This window comes from Gracilinanus agilis, chromosome 1 (genome assembly GCF_016433145.1).
Source record: "Gracilinanus agilis isolate LMUSP501 chromosome 1, AgileGrace, whole genome shotgun sequence".
NCBI lineage: Eukaryota > Metazoa > Chordata > Mammalia > Didelphimorphia > Didelphidae > Gracilinanus > Gracilinanus agilis.
In genome coordinates, this window is record NC_058130.1 from 134,021,893 (window position 1) to 134,044,741 (window position 22,849).

At 39.5% G+C, this 22,849-nt stretch overlaps 1 protein-coding gene across 1 annotated transcript in view; it reads left to right on the forward strand.

Moving 5' to 3' along the window:
• Positions 1–20,025, forward strand: part of ABCA3 (ATP binding cassette subfamily A member 3) — a 79,753-nt gene extending 59,728 nt beyond the window's left edge. The window contains exons 24-30 of the mRNA XM_044657170.1: positions 9,645–9,773; positions 10,026–10,220; positions 13,455–13,642; positions 16,594–16,764; positions 17,390–17,589; positions 18,082–18,155; positions 18,700–20,025. Of these exons, the coding sequence (XP_044513105.1) occupies positions 9,645–9,773; positions 10,026–10,220; positions 13,455–13,642; positions 16,594–16,764; positions 17,390–17,589; positions 18,082–18,155; positions 18,700–18,828 (1,086 nt within the window). The 3' untranslated portion in view covers positions 18,829–20,025. The remainder of the gene's footprint in view (positions 1–9,644; positions 9,774–10,025; positions 10,221–13,454; positions 13,643–16,593; positions 16,765–17,389; positions 17,590–18,081; positions 18,156–18,699) is intronic.
• The last annotated feature ends 2,824 nt before the right edge of the window (positions 20,026–22,849 follow it).

Genomic DNA, 22,849 nt, shown 5'->3' on the forward strand with positions numbered 1-22,849 from the left:
ATGTCTGCTTCCACTCAACTATTTACCAATAAGCACTTAATTGTTAAATCCAATAGACTTCTTCAGTTTGCATTCTACTTTATTTCTCTGCAATTTTTCAGTGTTGATCACTTCTTTTCTGGATACTTACTCATCTCTTGGCTTTCATGACACTTCTCTCTCATGGTTCTACTTCTGTCTCTCTAATTACTCCTCATTATGCTTTGCAAGATCATTATCTATGCCTCACCCCCTAACTGTCTTTCTAGGATCTATCCTTACCCCTTTTTTATCATCTTTATGTAAATAATTCCTATGCCTTGCCCTAACCTTTTCTAAGCTCCAATTCCATATCATATGTTGCCTGTTGAACAACTCCTATTGGATATCCTGTAAGTATCTCAAATTCAACATATCCAAAGCAGAATTAATTTTCTCCTTTAAATCTACCCCCTCTAGACTTCCCTGTTTATTTTAAGGTCATTACCATCCTTCCATTTTCCCAGGTTCATAATCTTAGAGTTATTCTTGATTCTATAGTCTGTTACCAAGTCTTGTCTCTTCTAACTTTTAATTCTCTTGTATCCATCTATTTTTCTCTGCTCACCACCCTAATTCTGGCCCCTCATCCTCTTATCATTTGAACTATTCAAATAATCTCCTAAATGGACCCTCAGATTCTAGTTTCTCCTCTTTCATAATACATCCTGCACACAACTGTGAAATTGATGTTTCTAAAGCACAAATCTGACCACATCACTCCCATGCTGAAAAAATGTTAGTGGTACCCTTCTCCTTCTACAGTAAAATGCAAATTCCTCAGTTCAGCATTTAAAGCCCCTGACAGTCTGACTCCAGTCTACCTTTCCAAACTTATTTCAAATTATTCCCTTTCGTACACTCTATATTCAAGCAAACTAGCCTTTTTGCTATTCTCTGAACTTCATGCCTCTACCTTTATATTAGCCATACCACATGCCTGGAATGCAGATACTCCTCACTTCCACTTATTAGAATCCCTTACTTCTGATAATACACATATGATTCAGATCAAATTGCTTACCATCTCTGAGAAGAAAGAGGGAAGGAAGGGAAGGAGACAGTTTGGATTTTATAATTTTGGAAAACCTCACTACATGTAAATAGGAAAATAAAATGCCTTCAAATAAAAGGAAAAAAGAATCCTTTGCTTCCTTTAAGGTTCATCTCATGTGCTTCCTTCTGTAGGAAGCCTTTTCCTAATCCTAGTAGTTCAGTGATTCCCAAAGTGGGTGCCATCACCCCCTGGTGGGTGCTGCAGCAATCCAGGAGAGCGGTGATGGCCACAGGTGCATTTAATATCTTTCCTATTAATTGCTATTAAAATTTTTTAAAACTTAATTTCCAGGGGGCTAAGTAATATTTTTTCTGGAAAGGGGGCAGTAGGACAAAAAAAGTTTGAGAACCACTGCTTAGTTATTAGACCTCTTCAGATCATAATCTAGATTTATCTACTGACTGATTCAATTCCCCACTCCAGTAGAATGGAAGGCCTTTCAGAGAAGAGACTATTTTAAGTTTAGTGTCTATATCATCTGTCTTCCTGGTGCCTAGTAAATCTTAGGCATTTATTAAATGCAGCCTGGGTTTTTTAATTGACTTTTATATTCTATCAATTATGTGATTGTAAAGAGAAAGTCTGATCTAGAATATCATTTATACCAGCTTCCTGGTTCCCTTTTCATATCTTCATCCACTCTTCCCTTTACATATAATGATTCTCATAAATATTTTGTAGAGATAGAAAATAAGGCATTTAGTTTGTTAATTACTGATAATTTCGAATTACCTTTTTATATTAGTCATGAAATATTCATTTTTCAGTTATTTGATATCCTCTATTTCAGATATATTAAGAAAATCAACCTCTCAATATATTCAAATTTCTGTGGCCTCCATAGAGAAATTTTCCATAAGTACCTTTCCCATATTGTTTTATTTAGGGTTTTTTTACTCCCTTATATAACACAAAAGAGACTATAGATATACAGTCTATATAGAGACTAGAGATATATAGTCCAAATGTAGTATCTCCACTGTTAATGATGAAGAGGATAATTTGTTGTTAAAATTAATGGTGATTATCTACTTTTCCTGTTTCTTGTTCTTCCAGACTCATCATCCATAAATGTTCTATGAAGAGTCTGGCTTAATTAAGTTTTTTATTAAGATTTCTGTGACCTCAGGGCAGCTAGATAGCATAGTGGATAGCAAACCAGGCCTGGAGTCAGGAAGACCTAGGTTCAAATTTGGCCTCAGATGCTTCTTCATTGTGTGACTCAGGACAAGTCACTTAACCCCAATTGCCTAGCCATTCCTTCTATCTAATACTCAGACAAGAAAGTGATGGTTTAAAAAAAAAAAAAAAAAAGATTTTTATGACTTTGTATCAGAGACACAATTTCACATACAACTTTTTCTGTTCTACTATGTCAAATGCTCATTATATTTAGTGTTTGTTAAGTTCAAAATAAAAATTAATTTTAAAAAACTGTAGGGGAAATTGGGTCACAATGCACTCTGCCAACTAAATATACAGTCACATCATTAAAAAAAATAAAGAAAACAGGAAAGACATACCTTTCATACTGATGTCAAGAGGCAAAAGCCTTCATTAAACAATCAATAGAACTTCAAAAATAAAAATAGATAATTTAGATTACATAAAATTGAAAGGGTTTTACACAAGCAAAATCAATGCAATTAAAATTGGAAGGGAAATGATTAACTGGGTAGAAACTTTAAAATTTCTCTAATAAAGGTGTCTTATCCAAGACACATATACATACAGACATTGACATCTATATTTATTCTCTATGGAATTGAGCCACAGATAAGACAAAAAGCTGTTCTCCAATGCTAATTTTTTTAAATCCTTGCCTTCCATCTTAGAATCAATGCTGTGTATTGGTTCTAAGGCAAAAAAAGTGGTAAGGGCTAGGCAATAGGGGTTAAATGACTTGTCCAGGGTCACACAGCTAGGAAGTATCTGAGGCCAAATTTGAACCTAGGACCATCTCTAGACCTGGTTCATAATCCCCTGAGCAACCTAGCTGCCCTCTTCTCTAATGTTAATTGCTCAAAAGTTATAAAAAGATCATTTTCAATATAAGACAAACAAGCTATCAGTAACCTTATGAAAAATATTCCAGGTCACTTTTAAAGAGAAATGTAAATTAAAACAACTCAGATTTTATCTCACATCCTTTAAATTGACAAAGATAAAAACAAAGGAAAAAGTTGTGGGTTGTGGGAAAAGCAGAACATTAATTTACCCTTGGTGGAGTTATAAATCAATCCATCTATTCTGGAAAACAGCTTGAAAGCTAAACTCTGCATTCCCTTTTACCCAGCAGTGCCATTATTAGATTCAGATCCTAAAGAAGTCAATAAAAGAAGGAAGGGATCCATAGAGGGCCAGTTGACATCATGGGTTGATGTCTTGACTCGTACTTGAATTGGATTTAGGCAAGTCAGAGTTGCATAAAGTTGTCAGCCTCACTCTCTCTTCTGGAGTCATTGAAGTCCAGTAGCAAGACAAAAGTCAGGATGACTGGTGATGGCACAACATGCAGTGGATGAGCTTGGCATCTTTGATATCTGAACAAGCTCTAAGCATTCTAAAGTGCCCGATTCAGCTGCCTTCATTACCATTAAACATTGTTTTCATCCACCCATTCCTCCTAGAGAAGTCTTCACATGCTTGGGATAGACATCCCCTCTAACTCACTGATGCGTTTGTGGCCCATTGGTTATCTCAGCCTGGTTTAACCTCCCTGCTGAGACACTTTACCAAGCTATGACCACTAGCCAGCTAGCTAGGTGGCAGTACAGTGTATAGAATACCAGACCTAGAGTTAGGAAGGCTCATTTCTTTCTAAGGGGGTATGGATGGTCAAGGTGGACTAACATCTCTGGCGTGGGGGTGACTGAACGCTTTTCAGGACTTCTCATCCACCTATAGTGTCCACCTGGCACTCAAGCTATCACCTATGACTCCAAGAAGCTATAGCAGGGGACAGCTAGGTAGCTCAGTGGATTGAGAGCGAGGCCTAGAGATGGGAGGTCCTAAAGTTCAAATCTGGCCTCAGACACTTCCCAGCTGTGTGACCCTGGGCAAGTCACTTAACCCCCATTACTTAGCCCTTACCACTCTTCTGCCTTAGAGCCAATACACAGTATTGACTCTAAGACAAAAGGTAAGGGTTAAAAAAAAGAAGAAGAAGAAGAAGAAGACGCTAGAGCAGATGAAGTAGCCACACACCTGGTATTAATGCAATGCATTTATAGTCATTCCTGTTTAACAACAATCTGGGGAATAAAAGAATGTCCATCATCTGGGGGATACCTGAACAAATTGTGTTCTTTAAATGTGTGACAGAATATTTTGTTTCCATAAGAAATAATAACTGACAACTAGAAAAACCAAGATCTGTATTAACTGCTGCAAAGTAAAACAAACAGAATTCAGAGAATAGTTTACATAATGACCACCCTGCTATATAATGAAGCATGCTCTCCAATAGAGAGAGAGGTAGTAGACTTGAGGTGCAGAATGAGAAATAAATCTTCAGGTATGGTCAATATGTGGATTTCTATAACTTGATTGTACTTGTTTACTATAAGGGAGGACTTTTAGTGGTGTGTGAGGGGTGACTTAATTGGGCAGTAGTAGAGATTTTTTAAAAGAAAGAAAAGAGTACTATTAATACATTTAAAATTCACAAGAGAAGAGATGGAGCTAAGATGGCAATGGAGTACCAGGAGCCTTTTGAATCTCCTTCCAACCAATCATTACAAAGCATTTCAAAAGGACAGAAATCAAAATCTGATGAATAAAGGGGCTCTCCCATGGGACGCAGCCTTAAAGGTAGGCAGTGTTTGGGGATTTCCACTTTGTAAGGGGGCAAAACTGCACTTATCAAAGCACAAGCCAATCACCTCTCCCCCACACCACCTACCATGTCAGAGTCAGAGCAAGGGCTGGGGCAGTCTCTAAATTCTTGGGGGCTGACTGAAAGCACCACAGACTTACCCCTGAGGGCAGTGCAAGGCCTTGGCAATGAGACATGCAATTCAAGGCTGAAAAATGCAGAGCCTGGGCAGTGGAGCAGTGGAGCACAAAGCTTGGGCAAGAAGTGCAGCTAGCCACAGTGGAGGCAGCAGGGATTGGAAAAATAGCCTTAGGAAAAAACACTTTAAAGCACTATAAAAAGAACATCATAGAGCTGACTGTCCTCCTCACTCAGGCTCCTGACTGGGAAGGGAAGATACTACCAAGGCAAAGCCCTGCAAAACAGAAGCTAAGAAAGCAATCAACATGCAGGAATCCCAGTCCACTAGTAGCAAAAGAAATAAGCAGCAGCAAAAAAAGCTCTTGACCCTGGATAATTTCTATGAAGAAAAAGAACAAATTACAGAAGCAACAGCAGAGAGTGTCAAACAAGCAAACACATACAAACTTTCCAAAAAAAAAAAAAAAGGAAATTGGTCACAAGCTCTTGAGGAACTCAAAAAGTTCAAGAACCAAGTAAGAATGATAGAAGAAAAATAGGAAGAAAAGTAGGAAAAAGAAATTAAAATAATACAAAAAGAAAGTAACAGTTTAAAAGACAAAATTGCCCACATAGAAAAAGAGGCATAGAAATCAAATGAAGTAATAAGCAAATTGGACACCAGAATTGACCTGCTAGAAGCCATGAAAAGCAGGAAAGACTAATCCAAAAAGGAAAATCAAAAGATCATAGCTGAAAATCAGTCTTTAAAAGACTAGAATTGAACAAGTAGAAGCTAATGATCTCACAAAACAGCAAGAATTAATAAAGCAAAAACCAAAAGAATTTACAAATAGAAGAAAACATGAAATATCTCATTGAAAAGACAACTGACCTGGAAAATAGGAAAGCCTTGAAAAAATAAAAGCCTTGACATCATATTACAAGAAATTATCCAAGAAAACTACCCTGATATTCTTGAACAAGAGGGCAAAATAGACATTGAAAGAATCCATAGCTCACCCCCTACATTAAATCCTCAAAAGACAACCTAGGAATGTTATAGCCAAATTCAAGAGCTCCCAGGACAAGGTAAAAATATTGCAAGCAGCCAGAAAGAGACAATTCAGATATCAAGGAGCCCCAGTCAGGATTACACAGGATCTGGCAGCCTCCACACTAAAGGGTGACTAGGCTTGGAATATGATATTCAGGAAAGCAAAAGAATTGGTCTACAACCAAAAATCACCTACCCATCAAAACTGACTATATACTTTCAGGGGAAAGTATGGGCATTAAACACACACAGAGAGAGAGAGAGAGAGAGAGAGAGAGAGAGACTTCCAAGCATTCCTAAAGAAAAGACCAGAACTAAATGGAAAATTTGATGTCCAAATACAAAATTCAAGAGAACCATAAAAGGTAAACAAGAAAGATGGGGGAGGGGGGGTTAAGGGCTTCCGTAAGTTTAAATTATTTATATTTTTATATGGAAAAATGATGTCTGTAACTCTTAAAAATTGTTTTCATTATCATAGTAGATAGAAGAATTATTCACAGGCAGAGGTTGTGGTACTAAGTTATTTAAGATGATATAAAAAATGCAGAGATAGAAGGTGGTACTATGATAAATTTGAAGAAGAAAAATAGGATAAATTGTATCACATAAAGAGGTGCATAGTGGGGGAGTGGGGTTTGAAATAGGTAACCAAAAAGTACTATATAAAAAATAAAACTAGAAAATAAATTAACTGAAAAGCATAGTAAAGATAAGGGAAGACTTAGAGAAGATAATATAGCTTCCTTCAAGTATTTAAAAGGATGTTGTATAAAAGTAGGATTAGATTTTATTTTATTTGGTTCCAGAGGACAGAAACACGTGAAAAAAAGAGGCAAATTTAGATTTGATGTTACTTAAAATTTCTTAAACATTATAGAACCATGCCAAAATGAAGTCTGCCTTGGAAATAAAGGGTCCTTTCCATTGCAGGAAGCAAATGATTGTTTGCTAATTGTGTAAGGAGATTTTTATTCTGGTATGATTTGGACTAGATGACAGACTCTGAAGGGCTTTTTGTTCTTGAAATTTTGTAGCATTTTTAAGTGATAAAACTAAATTCAGTAAAAGACTACTGAGATATTATTTTTGTAAAGATTATTAATATTCAATGTACAAAAATATTTGTGGTCTTTAAAGGGATGGATGTACCCAAAGATCCCAGCTTTGGGGACAAGAACCCACTATTTGACAAAAACTGCTGGGAAAATTAGAAAATAATATGGGGAAAATTAGGTTTAGATCAACATACACCCTATACTAATATAAATTCAAAATGGGTAAATGACTTAAATATAAAAAGTGAAATCATAACTAAAGTGAACACAGAACAGTATACCTGTCAGATCTGTGGGAAAGGAAGGAATTTAAGACCAAGCAAGAGATAGCGAACATTACAAAATGTAAATAAAATGAGTGACTTTGATTATATCAAATTAAAAAGGGTTTGTATAAACAAAATCAATGCAACCAAAATTAGAAGGAAAGCAACAAACTGGGAAAACATTTTTAGAAGAAAACTCTCTGACAAAGGTTTAATTTCCCAAATATATAAGGAATTAATCAAATTTACAAAAAATCAAGCCATTCCCCAATCGACAAATGGTCAAGAGACATGAATAAGCAGTTTTCACATGATGAAATCAAAACTATCAATAAGTACATGAAAAGGTGTTCTAAATTCCTCCTGATTGGAGAAATGCAAATAAAAACAACTCTGAGGTACCACCTTACACCTAGCAGACTGGCCAATATGGCAGCAAAGGAAAGTGATAAATATTATCAAGGATGTGGCAAAATTGGGACACTAATACACTGCTGGTGAAATTTGAATTGGTCTAGCCATTCTGGAGGGCAATTTGAAATTATACCCAAAGGGCTTTAAAAGAATGCCTTCCCTTTGACCCAGCCATACCACTGTTGTATTTGTACCCCAAAAAGATAATAGGGAAAAATACTTGTACAAAAATATTTATAGTCGCACTTTTTGTGGTGGCAAAAAACTGGAAAATGAGGAGGTGTCCATTGATTGGGAAATGGCTGAACAAATTCTGGTATCTTATGGTTGATGGAAAACTATTGTGCTGAAAGGAATAATGAACTGGAGGAATTCCATGTGAACTGGAAAGACCTCCAGAAATTGATGCAGAGTGAAATGAGCAGAACCAGGAGAACATTGTACACAGACACAGGACAATCCAGAGGAACTTATGAGAAAGAACGCTGTCCACATCCAAAGAAAGAATTGTGGAAGCAGAAACACAGAAGAAAAATATATGAGGATATGATTGTGGTTTTGGAGTTAAAAGATCACTCTAATGCAAATTCAAATAATATGGAAATAGGTTTTGAACAATGATACATGTATAACCCAGTGGAATTGCTTGTCAGCTCCGGGAGAGGGGAGGGAAAGAACATGAATCATGTAACCATAGAAAAATAATTCTAAATAAATTTATTAATTTAAAAAAAGACTATCCACCATCTAAGAAGGAACTGATAGAATCTGAATGCAGATTGAAACATGCCATTTTCCACATCATTTCCTCTGTAAATTTTTCTCTGATGTTAGCAATATGTATCTTCTTTCATAACATGATGAACATGGAAATACATAATGTATGATAATACATGTACAACCTATATCATATTGCCTTCTGTGTTGGGAAGGAGGTAAAGGTGGGAGGGAAGGAGAGAACATGGGTTGAAAAATTCCAGAAAAAAAATTATTAAAAATTATATCAACATGTAACCTGGAAAAATAAAAATTTAAGAAACAAAGTAAAAAAATAAAATAAAATGCATGAGAAAGGGGCAAGGTAGGTGGCTCAGTGGATTGAGAGCCAGGCCAGGGGTCCTGGGTTCAAAACTGGCCTCAGATACTTCCTAGCTGTGTGACTCTGGGCAAGTCACTTAATTCTCATTGTAGTCCTTGCTGCTCTTGTGTCTTGGAACCAATACAGAGTATTGATTCTAGGACTGATGGCAAGGGTTTAAAAAAAAAAAATACTGTGTATTGGTTCCAAGGCACAAGAGCAGTAAGGACAATAATGGGAATTAAGTGATTTGCCCAAAGTCACACAGCTAGTAAATATCTAAGGCCTGTTTTGAACCCAAGACCCCTGGACCCTAAGCCTGCCTTTCAATCCACTGAGCCACCTAGATACCCCTGGGATTTGTTTTCCTAGAAATATACTGTGTTGTTCCTCTTCTAAAATTTTCTCAGTATATTTGTGATTGAGCTTGAAGTTTTTATTTCTTCATTTTCATGATCATAATTGAGCCTAATTTCTAATATTACTTTGTCCTTGTGGAAAGCAGCAGATTATTTGTGTGTATACATGTACTTTGTATACATATGTAGACACTCACATACATATATGTAAAATCTGGGGAAGAGCTAGGAAATTCCTGAAAAGTCTTCCCCAGAGAACACTTTTTTAAAAAACATTTCTGAAGACCTAACACATCCCTATTGCCCCTCAGATCCTGCTTTTCTAACCTGCCCTCTAAACCTAGTTGAGCCAGACCCCTTCAGGGTATTTACTTCCTTGATCCTTGTCTCTGGAATCCAGGTACAAATGCATGTCCAAGCACCAGTGATTCCAAAAGACCAAGATGTAGAAGATGAAAAAAAGAAAGTCCTGGAATCTCTTCCAGAGTTGTTGCTGAATACCCCACTGGTCATTAAAGATCTCACAAAGGTAAAGCTAAATTATGGTCATTGTTGTTCTGATCCTTCCCATCTCAGACCCATATGATATGGCATTAACTTTGAGCAACTAGTGCCTACATTTGATATGTGTTTTCTTTATAGATCTGAAGAGTGGGAACCTGGAATGAAAGGGAACAGCCCCTATATTGCTTTCCCAGGAGGTGGGGGGGGGGGAAGGTGTTTGTTTCCTGAGGGTCTGCAGCCCCAATTTCCACAATACTGTCTTTGAGTTCTCTCTTAGGTGTACAGCCAGAGGGTGCCCTTCCTAGCTGTGGACAGAATCTCCCTCACAGTCCAGAAAGGAGAGTGTTTTGGGCTACTGGGCTTCAACGGAGCTGGGAAAACCACCACCTTCAAAATGCTGACTGGGGAAGACACCATTACCTTTGGAGATGCCTTTGTTGATGGCTACAGCATCATCACTGACATCAAAAAGGTAAGATGCTCCCAGCAGAACATAGCACCTTGAGATGAACGTAGCATCATAAATGAGAGGAACTAGAAGCACTGATGGAGGAAATTGTTCCCCATGTCATTTGTTCTTCTCTGTGGCTTAGCAGGTCTATACAGGCAATGTTCTCACTCTCCATCCCCTGGCAATCTTTTAGGCTAATAGATTTTGACAATTAATTGATGAATCAGTTACATTTAGTAAGCACTTATACCATACACAGCACCGTGCTAGATACTGGTATTATTGAGACAGGAGGTACTGCAGTCCAACCCAGAAGGAGGGGACAGAGAGAGAAAAACCATATGTGCGTAGATATAAAATAGATACAAAGTAGTTTGTGAGGAAGTCACTATTTGCCATCTCAGGGAGAGGAGAGGAGAGGAGAGGAGAGGAGAGGCAGGAATGGAAGGGGAGAATTTGGCTCAAAAATGTTTTTAAATGAAGATTAAAAATTGTTTTTACATGTGATTGAAGAAAAATAAAATATTATTGAATTAAACCCATAAGATGGTGCTTGAGAGGTAGCATAGTTTTGGAAAGAACACCAGGCCTGGAGTCAGGATGACTCATTTCTCTGAGTTCAAATGTGACTTCAGACACTTCCTAGCTGGGCAGTGACTCAGGGCAAGTCATTTAACCCCAACTGTCTAGCCCATACCACTCTTTTACCTTTGAAATAATACTTAGTATTGTTTCTAAAGCAAAAGATAAGGGTCTTAAAGAAGAAGAAAAGAAGATGGTGCTCAAGCTAACTTGGATAAAATTTAGAATTTTTAGAGGCAGAGGTGAGGAGGGTATGTAGAACATGAGGAATAGCCAATGGAAAGGCATGGAGGTGGGAAAAACTTATTTATATTCCCTCCCTCACTGAAAACCCCTAGTTCCCAACATTTAAGCCATTATCTAGAAATCCAAATCCTTTTCTTATTAGCTAGCTGTTTAGGTCCCAAATTTGCTTCTCTTCTGAATGCCAAACTTTCAATTGACGGTAATAACAAGGACACTTGTCTCCCTAAATTTTTTTGCCCAGGATATCATAATCCTCAGCTAATATTCTTTCCAGTAATACCATTTGTCACCAAATAAGACACCCAGGTAAGGCCTAAGTTTAGCAAGTGTCAGGAGGCTCTCTTTCTTGTTTTTTGGGTCCATGAAGAGCCATCTTGGTTGCCCTCAGCACTCATCATCACTTATCTCTTCCTTCTCTATTTCAGAATGATGTCTTCTCATGACATTTGTGGGTCTAAATCATCTTTTCTTGAAAACCAAGAAGTTGCTTTCTTATGAGATGATCCAGCTCTCCCTCCACACCTATTACTTAGCTCCAGAGAGTTAATGGACTACCTCCTTCCCTTCTTCTCTGTCTTATTCTTCTATCTTGCTGCCTTTTATCACAGGGTAATGACTCCACATGCTCCCAGATAATCTGAAGAGTTGACCTGCTTCTTTCAGCCCTTTGACCTTCTCTTCCAGGACAGAAATCAACAAACCTTTTACTTAGTATGGGGTGGGGCTGGGGGGAAGCATATTCTCTTTAGGTCACTGCAAATTTCTCCTTGCCCTTTGTGCTTGCTTAAAAGAAAGATCCTCTGTTCTTTATCTTCTTGTTAGTTAGCCCAGAGGTCTACCTTTGTGACTGACTGTTGTGGCCTACTGTTTAATGTATAATGCACAGGTTGTTCCTTTATTTACTGATGAGGGAAATCTATCCTTTTTGGAGATTAAATGTTTTGTTTGGCAGTAATTCCATTTCACCCACAGAAATGCTTCCTGGGGAGAAAACTAATCATCTAATTATAATTCATCACCCACTTTGCTTTCCCCTTTCCCTTTGATCTCTAGATATCTTTTTCTTCTTGTCTGGCTTCCTCTCTCATCAATAAGTACTTAAGGAGTATATGAATAGCAAGCCTCTAAAGAAGCAGTTTGAACAGAAGATTCTCATGTTGGGTCTACATTTGGGGACAAAATATGAGGGTTTTCACTTTTTTGCCCACAGCCATCTTAGCTTTGTTTGTTTATATCCAGACTGTTATATATGATGGTAGGTTGCTGTACTTGCTTATACATTTTTAGGACTATGAAGACCAATAAAGAAAACAGGCTGTTCAGGTCAAATAATCCAGCAACAAATGTTTTAGCATCTGGCCAGATCTAATTTTACTAGGTCCCAGAGTTTGCAGCAGAAAAGTCTTCAAGAGAGAATAGGGAGGGGCAGCTGGGTAGCTCAGTGGATTGAGAGCTAGACCTAGAGACGGGAGGTCCTAGGTTCAAATCTGGCCTCAGACACTTCCCAGCTGTGTGACTCTGGGCAAGTCACTTGACCCCCATTGCCTACCCTTACCACTCTTTCACCTATAAGTCAATACACAGAAGTTAAGGGTTTAAAATTAAAAAAAAAAAAAAATTAAAAAAAAAAAAAAAAAAAAGAGAGAATAGGGAAAGATTCTAATTGTCTGTTCCACTGAAAATGTAGGTACTATTAAAACTAAAAGCTAATTATAAAATCTAAAACTTTTATCTGTCTTTCAAGTTGACTGGTTCTTAAATAACATCACTTACATGGCCAGTGCATGTTCCTGGACAGTCTTCCTTGCATCTTGACACCTGCCTTGTTCCCAGAGCCCATTTACATGCCCGAATGTCATTATACCTCAGGGCTATATTTTCCCACCTTTCTCATCCATATCTGTTTAACTGTAAGCCCATTATTTTGGGAGGTAGAGCAGCTACCCTAAAGAGCCTAGTAATGTTGGTAGCATCATTGGGCCAGGCAAGATCCCCTTGTGTGACTTTCCAATTGTAAGTTTCTTTTTATATTCTGTGCTGGACACATTCATTTATGATTTAGCAGAAGTGTAGATTGTTATTCGATAGATCATTCTGGCCCTATGCTTCAGAGGAAACCCAGGGATAATCTTGACAGGGAGGCATGAGAGGGTCCCAATCCAATACAGTCAGCTCTAGCTATAGGGAGTCCAGTGAATTCTTTGAAATTTTATTTTATTTTTATTGCTACCCATTAGATAGTAATGGAAAGTCCTAGAAAGGGGAAGTATTTGAAACAATTACCTCTCCTGGCTAGAGTCAAGGAGAGAGAGGGTTCTGTGTCCTTTCCCTTGACAGACTTTATAGAATATGTGTGTGATAGAGCTTTCTTATTTGATCACACCTTCCTACCTGCCCCCATCTCCTGGGGATTCATTATTGTTTCAGGTACGACAGCGAATAGGCTACTGCCCTCAGTTTGATGCCTTGTTGGAACATATGACTGGACGAGAGACTCTGATCATGTATGCCCGGCTACGGGGCATCCCTGAGTGCCATATTAGCAACTGTGTGAAGAACGTGCTGCAGGGCCTGCTCCTGGAACCCCACGCAGACAAACTCGTCAAGACTTACAGGTGGGCCTCTTCATTCGCTTCCCTTGGTCATGTGATGACCATACACGTGAGGCCATATGGAAAATGTTTCTCCTCTACTGCACTGGGGTGGCTCCCTCCTCAGTACAGGGAATGGATGTTTACACATTGGCCAGGCCACTGCCATAGATAAGAATAATGACCATGTGACAACAGGCCACCAGGGAATGGAAGCCTGTTCCTGTGGCCTGGTTGGTCACCATTCCATACTGTCCAGTTTGCCAGACAATGACTGACCCTCGTCTCAGAATGCATCTTATACCTTCTGTTATAGCAGAGTTTTAGGAGATTGTGGATAAGACTAACATAGGATCATAAGGGACGTGTGTGTGTGTTGTGAAGCTTATATCATGAGATCATTAATCCATTAAAGCTGAGGTGTCAAATATGGGACCTACATTCTGGAATGAGGCCTACCAGTTTAAAAGTGTAATTGGTAAATATTTAACTAAATCAATAAAAATACAATAGAACACCAATAATATGGACATGTGGTTTTCTAAGTCAATATGTGGTCTGAAGGGATCCTTATATAGGCAGCACTGCCTTCAAGTATTGGATTTTTCCTTTGCTTTTCCCTCAGGAAACCCTTAGAATTTAATTTTCTTGATCTCCTATCTGCCTGTTCTTTTTCATCATCTAGCTATATTAAATCTGTTTTGTTGTGGGTTTGAAGCTCTGTTTTATCTTTGTTCTGAAGGATTTTCTATTTCTTTTCTAGTGATGTAGTCAGTCATCTGTGTTTCCCAGTTTCCATTGTTCATTATTGCCTCCCACATTCTTTTGGGAGACTTTAATATACAGTCATATATAATATGCTAGCTATATCACGGTTCATTTATCACAATTTCATTGTATGGTGGGTTTTAAAAATATAAATATCTAATTCTGTGTCATGGAGTTTTCGCTATATTGTGGGATTTTGTGGATGAATACTGTGCTGTACACAATGGAAATGCAGTACACCATTACCACTTGTGCAAGGCACACTATTGGCTAATGGAATGAAAGGCAACCAACCACAGCACTGTGTTCTGTATCCTGGGTGCTGATTGGCTCAGTGACTATAACATCAGCCCTGTGCCGGTACGTTTGGCATCTCTCCTTGTCCACTTTACATTGATGCTCTGCGTTGTTGTGTTTTTGTGAAGTTTTCATAAAAGTTTGAATTTATTTCAAGCCCTATGCTACCCAAACATTCTTCACCTTCTAAGGCTTTTGGCAGTGAACCCAAGCACCAAATTACGTAGGTTTAAGAGTGTAGTTTAAGAGTATTTAAGAGCATATGAAGTGTTTATAAGAGTGTGGGAAAGGTTTCTAGGAGAGTGGGAAGGGTTTATAAAGCCTTAAATATATATATATAAATAATATATATATATATATAAATAATAAAATAAATATAACGCTGCTACTTCGTGGATTTTCACCTATCATGGGAGTCTCTGGAATGTAACTCCCATGAAAGATGAGGGATCACTGTATTTACTTTAAATACAAGAATTATCCATTTTATCCCTTTTTTTTCAACATTTAATAGATTTGTGATTTTGTCACTCATAACTTAGAAGACAGTTGAGGATTGCTGTGGCTAACTAGTTCATTGTCCTGGGTTGACCCTATTGTTCTGGGTTGGATTCTTTTAACTTAGGCTGATCCTCATGACCACACCATACTTGAAATCTATCCACAGTCACAGTTTATATTTATAGTAAGACCTGTTCAAATTCTGGCTCATACTTCCTCACTGTATTACCCTCTCAAGTGCCCCCTCTGAACCCATTTCCTCCTCTATCCCAGGGAAATAATAGTAGCCTCTCCTTCACAAAGTGGTTGTGAAGATGGAATAAGATATATGTAAAGCACTTGAAAACCTTAATGTACTATTTCAAAATGAGCTTTTTTTTTTTTTGAGAAAACACCCCATCCCACTGGGATATATCAGAGTAGGACTTTAATGGAGATTGTTATATTTCCTGCAAATATTCTGTTTTGTCCATGTGGTACATTTTTCTAGGCTTTTATTATGTTTGACTTATTTTTAAGCATATTAAAATATCATTTTATTATGTAATAATATAATTTTATATTATGCATTTTAAAGCATATAAAAGTACATTAAAAGCCTAGTTTTAAATTATCTTTTATTTTTTCATTCAACAAAAATTCACCTTCTCTCCCTCTTACTTGAACCTACCACCACCATCACCCCCTTAAACCTTTACTTTCTGTCCTAGTAATAATATAAGACAGAAGGGCAAGAACCAGGCTGGTGACTTGCCCAGGGTCACACAACTAGGAAGTGTCTGAGGCCAGAATTGAACTCAGGTACTCCCAACTACAGACCTAGCACTCAATCCACTCTCCTTCCTAACTGCCCTGAAGAATTTATTTTTCTCTATATTGATATCCAGTTTTCCCCATGTCATTTATTACATTGTTTTCTGTTGAATATTCTTTCAGGAGCCCCTTTCTCTCTAATAGTCTATTTTTTTATTTTAACCCAACACCAGACAGTTTTAAGAGTTATTGAAGTGATCTCTCCATTTAATTCATAGCACTTTGTTCCTCTTATGTAATTATTATGTTATATTTTACTTAACTGTATACCTTCTTATCTACCCTAACTATATTATAAAGTCCTTTAGGGCAAGGACTACATAATTTTTTAGCTCTCCCAATGCCTGTCGTGATACATTATATGTAGTAGATTCTTATTAAGTGTCATTTGAATGAATGAATGCATATTTGGGGGTTTCTATCATTTAGTTTGTTATCTATAATAAAGCCTAGCTGGAAGTTAAATTTACATTCTAACCATGTATTACCCTGCCTCTCTGCATTGTTCCTGGGCTCCCCAGTGTTCCAGACTAGAATCTAGAAATTTGTATCATTTTATAGTTACCCCATTTCTTTTTCTCTTCTTGTTGACATAGTGGTGGCAACAAGCGTAAGCTGAGCACAGGGATTGCCTTGATTGGAGAGCCTTCAGTCATCTTCCTAGATGAGCCATCCACTGGCATGGACCCAGTAGCTCGGCGCCTGCTCTGGGATACAGTGACTCGGGCCCGTGAATCTGGCAAGGCCATTGTCATCACCTCCCATAGGTACCAGGCTCTCACTTTGACCCAGATGCAGGAAGAACAATGGAAAGTAGTAGGTGTGGGCGAAAGAGTATCTGATGGAATAAGGAGATGGATTCAGATCCCAAGTATACCACTTACTTTAGCACTTCAGCAAATCCATTCTCTAGTCCTTGATTTCTCTCTTTTTAAAATGAGTTTGAACTAAGTGGCTTCTAAGGCTCCTTTTAACCTTCTGTTCCATGATTCTGTAAACTGCAATGGGGACAAACATGAGGGGTGGAGATAGGACTGAGAACATGGATTAGCACAGATCTTATGTGTGTTCCTGGCTCCCTTCATGTTAGGGAAAGAGGAAAGGTTTTAAGAAACTGAGCCCATTAGCTGGGGACTACTCAGGGTCTTCTGAAAAGGGTTGTAGGAATGTGTGCTGTGGGATAGAATAACAGTGGGAGAAACTTCCACCCCATTTGGCAGCTGTTCCTTCCATTTTATGCTGACTGCTCTGACTTATTGATAGGACCACTCACCAGCCTTAGCCCAGGGCCTGCCTTACTAAGCCTGCCCTCTGTAGAGATGAGAACAAAAACCTTTACTCTGAGAAAAGGTTACTGTATTCCTATCTTCCTCTAATCCCTTGGCTCCCCAGCATGGAAGAGTGTGATGCCTTGTGCACCCGGTTGACCATGATGGTGAATGGGCAGTTCAAGTGCCTGGGCAGCCCACAACATCTCAAGAGCAAGTTTGGGAGTGGCTACACCCTCTTGGCCAAGGTTAAAAGTGACCGGCAAGAGGGCAAAATGGAGGCCCTGGAGCTGTTCAAGATGTTTATCAACCAGACTTTTCCAGGTACTGTAACTCAAAGCTTCCTTTAGAGCCCCTGGCCAGCAGTCCTCAGAAAACAAGGGGGTTGGCACTGAGATTCTCATCAGCCCTGTTTCAGGTCCTATAGCACTTTCCCTCTCCCTGAGAATATGCCTCGTGATTTCCTCAGGTATCTACCCACTGATTCTCACTAATTCTACACACCACCCAACATGTACCTGCCTTAGCAGCACTACTTACAGAATTAAAACTCTCACCACTATCACTATCAACAGAAGCCGAGCAGGCTTGAGAACAGACATTCATGTGTTGCAGAATTAAGCTACTCAGGTCATCCAAAGGCTAAGAGAAAGGGGTGTTTGGGTCCTCTGCCTTTTTATTAATTGTACTCTATTCCCTCTGGTCACATGGGTAATTGAATTGACTGGAGTTAACCATATTGGGTTGAAAACTAAACTTGACATAGAAAACCCTGCCCAGTATCCCTCACAGGAATTGTCTCTTTCCTCTTGGCAGGGAGCATCCTGAAGGATGAACACCAAGGAATGGTCCATTATCACCTGCCCAGTAAGGACCTCAGCTGGGCAAAGGTGAGTATGGAGAACAAACTTCCCAGTGTCAAGCTGCCTCCAGCAAGAGACACACAGAGGTAATTAAGTAGCCATAGAGGCCTGGCCTTTGGACATATGAAAATGTGGTAAAATTCAGCTCCATGAGGGACTCTGGGGAATTATTCATATTCAGTTAGTTTGTTTTCACTCTGATACTTATTGTGGTAGCAAGATTTCTTAGCCTTAAATACTCTCTGGCAATCTAAGTTCCTTGTATAAAAGAACTAAGATGTGCTTAGCACATTTTGGGACCTGAAAAGCATTTATTTGCCTGGGGATCTTAGTAAAGACAGTGCCTTGGGGGGAACCCCTTTCTTGTCCAAAGGCCCAACAGTTTAATAACTAACTGTGACATCCTCTCCTTCCAAAGGCCATTATTTTTACTTTGTGGTCCAGGTGATGGAGAAGAGCTAGTCCCCTGTCAAGCCACACTTGTACCTTACCTTTTGGCCCTTATCATACACAAAGCAATCCCTCACTCCCATTGGGTTGAGGCTTCAGTAGTGACTCTGCTTTCCCAAAGGTATTTGGCATCTTGGAGAAAGCCAAAGTGAAATATGGACTAGACGACTATTCCATCAGTCAAGTCTCACTGGAGCAAGTCTTCATGAGCTTTGCCCACTTACAGTCTTCAGGAGAAGATGAACGATGAACAGTGGCATCTACCATGCAGTTGGCTTTCGGTATTTGTTATCTGGTTGTTACACAAAAAAGTGACACCCTCTCCATCACTTTTTATCCTGCACCTTTATTGTTAGTTGGTTCTTTTTGCATTATGGATATAGCTAAGTATCCATAATAGACTTTAATACTGCTCTCAAATTAGAGATGGTGAACACGTTCTGGACAGCACAATAGGACCCTGGTCATGGTGAATGTTTACTTCTGAATGTAGTCATTTATGGAAATTCAAAGCCCTAAATACTAAGCCAAAATCAACAGCAGAGGCGCTCTCAAAATAATGTATCAAGGAATAAGGAATTCAAAGAAGGGAAGGACAGTGCTAATCCTTACAGTAATCATTTGGAAGACCCTAAGACATTTGGATCCATGGGAGTCAGTGGCCACCAGCCTAAAGAGATTAGTAAGCCATTGAAGTCCAGGAGTAAGGTGTGAAAAAAGGGAATTCTGCTTAATGCTCTCCAAAACGACCTGAAACTGTGACCCTAAATGATTCCAATTAAGCGAAATACAAACTTGGGCAGAGACATGTATCAATTTTTCAAGATGGCGACCTCTGACTCTTGCTTTGTGTCCTAGGTGAATTAATTTATCATTCACTTCTTGGGTTGGGGGCTCATTTGTGGCAGGAGATGGTGCTTACCCTCCATAGTTTGTTCATCACCAATTCCTGCATGCCCCCCACGATGTGTTCATGTGCACGTGTGTGAGATGCCAACCCTGAGTCACATTAATCATGGTGGACAAAATATTTCACTCTTTATAAACATAGCATACTGATTGGAGGGGAAGGGACGGGTCAGAATCTTATGCTATAATGCCCCGGTCAGACCATATCTGCAGGTCAGTGTTCAATTCTGGGTGGTACCATTTCTGTGGGATGATAACTAGAATTTGTCAAGAGGAGGGGGATTTAGAAATAAGTAAATGAACATAGTTGAAGAGATGTAAGTGTGCCCTAGGCACAGCTTAAAAATTGTATTTGCACAGGCCCCCAGTACAAGAGCATTCTTGATAAACCCTGTTTACCTTTATTGTCATTTTCCTACAAAGGTGCTACTGCCTACCAGAGGCTTTGAGCCTTCAATGTAACACACGCGCCTTGACTTATTAAAAATACCTATAGGTCACAGAGATCATTAAAGATATGTGCATTTATTAAAAAATATATGTATTGTGTCCTCAATTCTATCTTGTGCCCAGCTTGTTTTATCATAAGTGTTTCTATGCCTTCTCATACTCCTAGTACCAGTTTTACATATGAGGAACAATTTTAAAATTGATGTTGCCATGGTCCCTCTAGGAAACATTATTCTTTTACTCTTTATGGCAGAGCAAGTCTACTGGGTAGAAATTACAGGGAGACCAATTTCAGCTTAATGTAAGGCAGAACCTATTCCACAACATGAGCTTCCCCACAGCTGTTTAAAGGCTGGATGACTGTTGACAGGGTTGTAAGAAGGCCTCTAGTCCTGGGTGGAAGGTAGGACCTTTGAAGTTCCTTCCAACTTGTGATTCTAAGGTTGGGTCAGTTTCATCCAGTGATGGTGGATCAGAGTCCTCATTAAGCCTAACGAAACACTGCAGTTCAGCCCTGTCCAAAGATCATGAAGCTCATGCCACCTTGAGGTCTGTGATAGTCAGTAGACTAGAGAGGAATGGCTTCCCACTCTAGCATGTTTTATCCCAGGACCTTTGTTTTAGTTCTCTAGTTTCAGATGTGAGATCCAAATTCCTTCCCTCCCATGCCACAAAATCCATGAATGGTAAGTGAAGAACTTCTAAAAAGTTTACCAAGAGGTGCCTCTTCTTGGCAATAGCCAAGCTAATCTGTTTCAGAGGGAAGGGCTTTGGGGTACGTATAGAAAAGGGACTATGATTCAAAACTTAACTTTTCCTTTAACTCAAAAGCTTGCTAAACTGTCCCTCAGTGGCCACCCTTCCTCCAGTGAAGGTGGTAACAGGCTGCAACAGGACGTTCCTTGGCTTATCACTGTTCCTATCACTGCTGCTATATAGTTTGGCAGCTGAAACTCTTAAAAATGTTTCCCTTTTCTGCCCTCCACATTCCACCTAATACCACCCCTACCCCTCCCATTCTTAGCTATCATAATAGTGGTTGTATGAAACATAGGTTTATGTAGTGCTAAGCAAAGAGCCCAAGCTTCTAGCCTCTCTTGAGGGAGAGAGGGGAACAGGGTAGGAAGTCCCATTTCTGGGCCTCAGAGTGGGACAAAAAGGAGAACACTTCACTTTCAAAAAGTTTCATTCATAGTGAAAAGACAAATCTCAGTAGATCTGAGGCTGCCCAAGCTGCTGTGGGACTAGAATCTCCTTTCATTAATGAGAAAGGGGCCAATCTGGTGGGTCCTAGGCCAGGCAGGCAAAACTGAGCGAAGGGGTAAACACTGAGAGTAGATACCCTTTGGCTGAACTTCAGCCAGGAGCAGAACACTGACAGGGCTCCCTAGCTAGCTGAAAATAGGAATTAGTACATTAGATCTATCAAAGAAAAAACTGAGAGACAAAGGGATGCCAGCCCCCAACGCTGTCCATGAAGCCACTAAATGGCCTTTAACAAAGAGATGGGGATTCTTTCTAGCTTGCACTGGCCTTTCCCCAGCCACACACTCACCAGGCTACCAGTGGTGGCACCTTTGTCTGCAGAGGTCCTTTCTGGCACACTGCGCCACTGCAGTGAGCCTTCAGGGACAGAGAAGAGACCTGGGATTTCCCTGGTATAGGGACCTCCTGGATGAGAAAACCCCCTGTCATTGCAGGTCAGCACCTTCCCTACAGCTTCAGTCTAGGAGAGTAGTCTAGAGAGCACTGACCTGCTCTGTAGCTGAGTCACCGGCCATTATATGTCAAGAGGAAGTACCTGACCCCAGGTCTCCTGCCTTCACAGTGGTACTCTATGCATGCTATACCATGCTGCTTCTCTTTGCTTAATTCAGCTGACTTACATATTGGGTTTCTACTGGTTTGGTTTGTGTGAGTCACTTGCCTAAGTGGCAAGAACTCCTGGATGGGGGCAGCTAGGTAGCACAATAGAGAAGAGCACCAGGCCTGGAGTTGAGGGCTTGGGTTCAAATTTGACCTCAGATACTTCCTAGCTATGTGACCCTGGGCTAGTCACTTAACCCTGATTGCCTAGACCTTGCTGCTCTTCTGTCTGAGAACTGATACTAAGGCAGAAGGTAAAGGTTTAAAAAGAAAACAAAAAACCTCCTTGATGAAAGGTAATAAAATTTTCCTATAGGGCTGAGACCCAGTATCGATTGGGTTCCAGGCTACCTTAGCAGGGGCCAGGATTGTGACAGCAGATCACAATGCCTGTTTAACTGTATTCCTTCTCTGTATGCTTTGTCTGAGCCATTACTGATCAACTACAGTTAGGACACTGACACAGAAATTAAGATATTGCACTAATAGGATTGTGCTTATTTTATTACTTAATGACACAGATATGATTTCCAGAGTTGGAAACCTCAGGAGACCCCACTGTCTTCTCTTGTCTCCTTGTTTTTACTTTCATAATGACCATAAATGTATTATGTCAGAAAAGTAACTTCCTGAGTCTTACTGGACCATATTTGTGTCCAGGCTGCTGGGCAGACTGTTTTAGGTGCATTAAACTGTCTGCAGAGGGTTACACTGCCCCTCTTCCACCCAAAAATGACACCCTCTGCAGCGAGGCAGAAAAGAGTCTAGGACTGGATCCCATCTACACAAAAGAACTATCCAAGGTAGAGTAGCTTTATGGCACATTAACACTGTCAGTGGCTGATGGAAAAGCATTTCCATTATGAGAACATTATCTACTCCCTTGAGATTGGTCCTCCTTGGCCTTACTACCATATAGCTACTATTCTCCCACCACCAACTCTGTACTTAATCCTGGCCCCACACTGTGCTCTAAGCCTTGGGACATGCTTAGTAGTCCCCAACAGGAATATGCAATGATGCCAAAAACTGTACTGACCCATCCC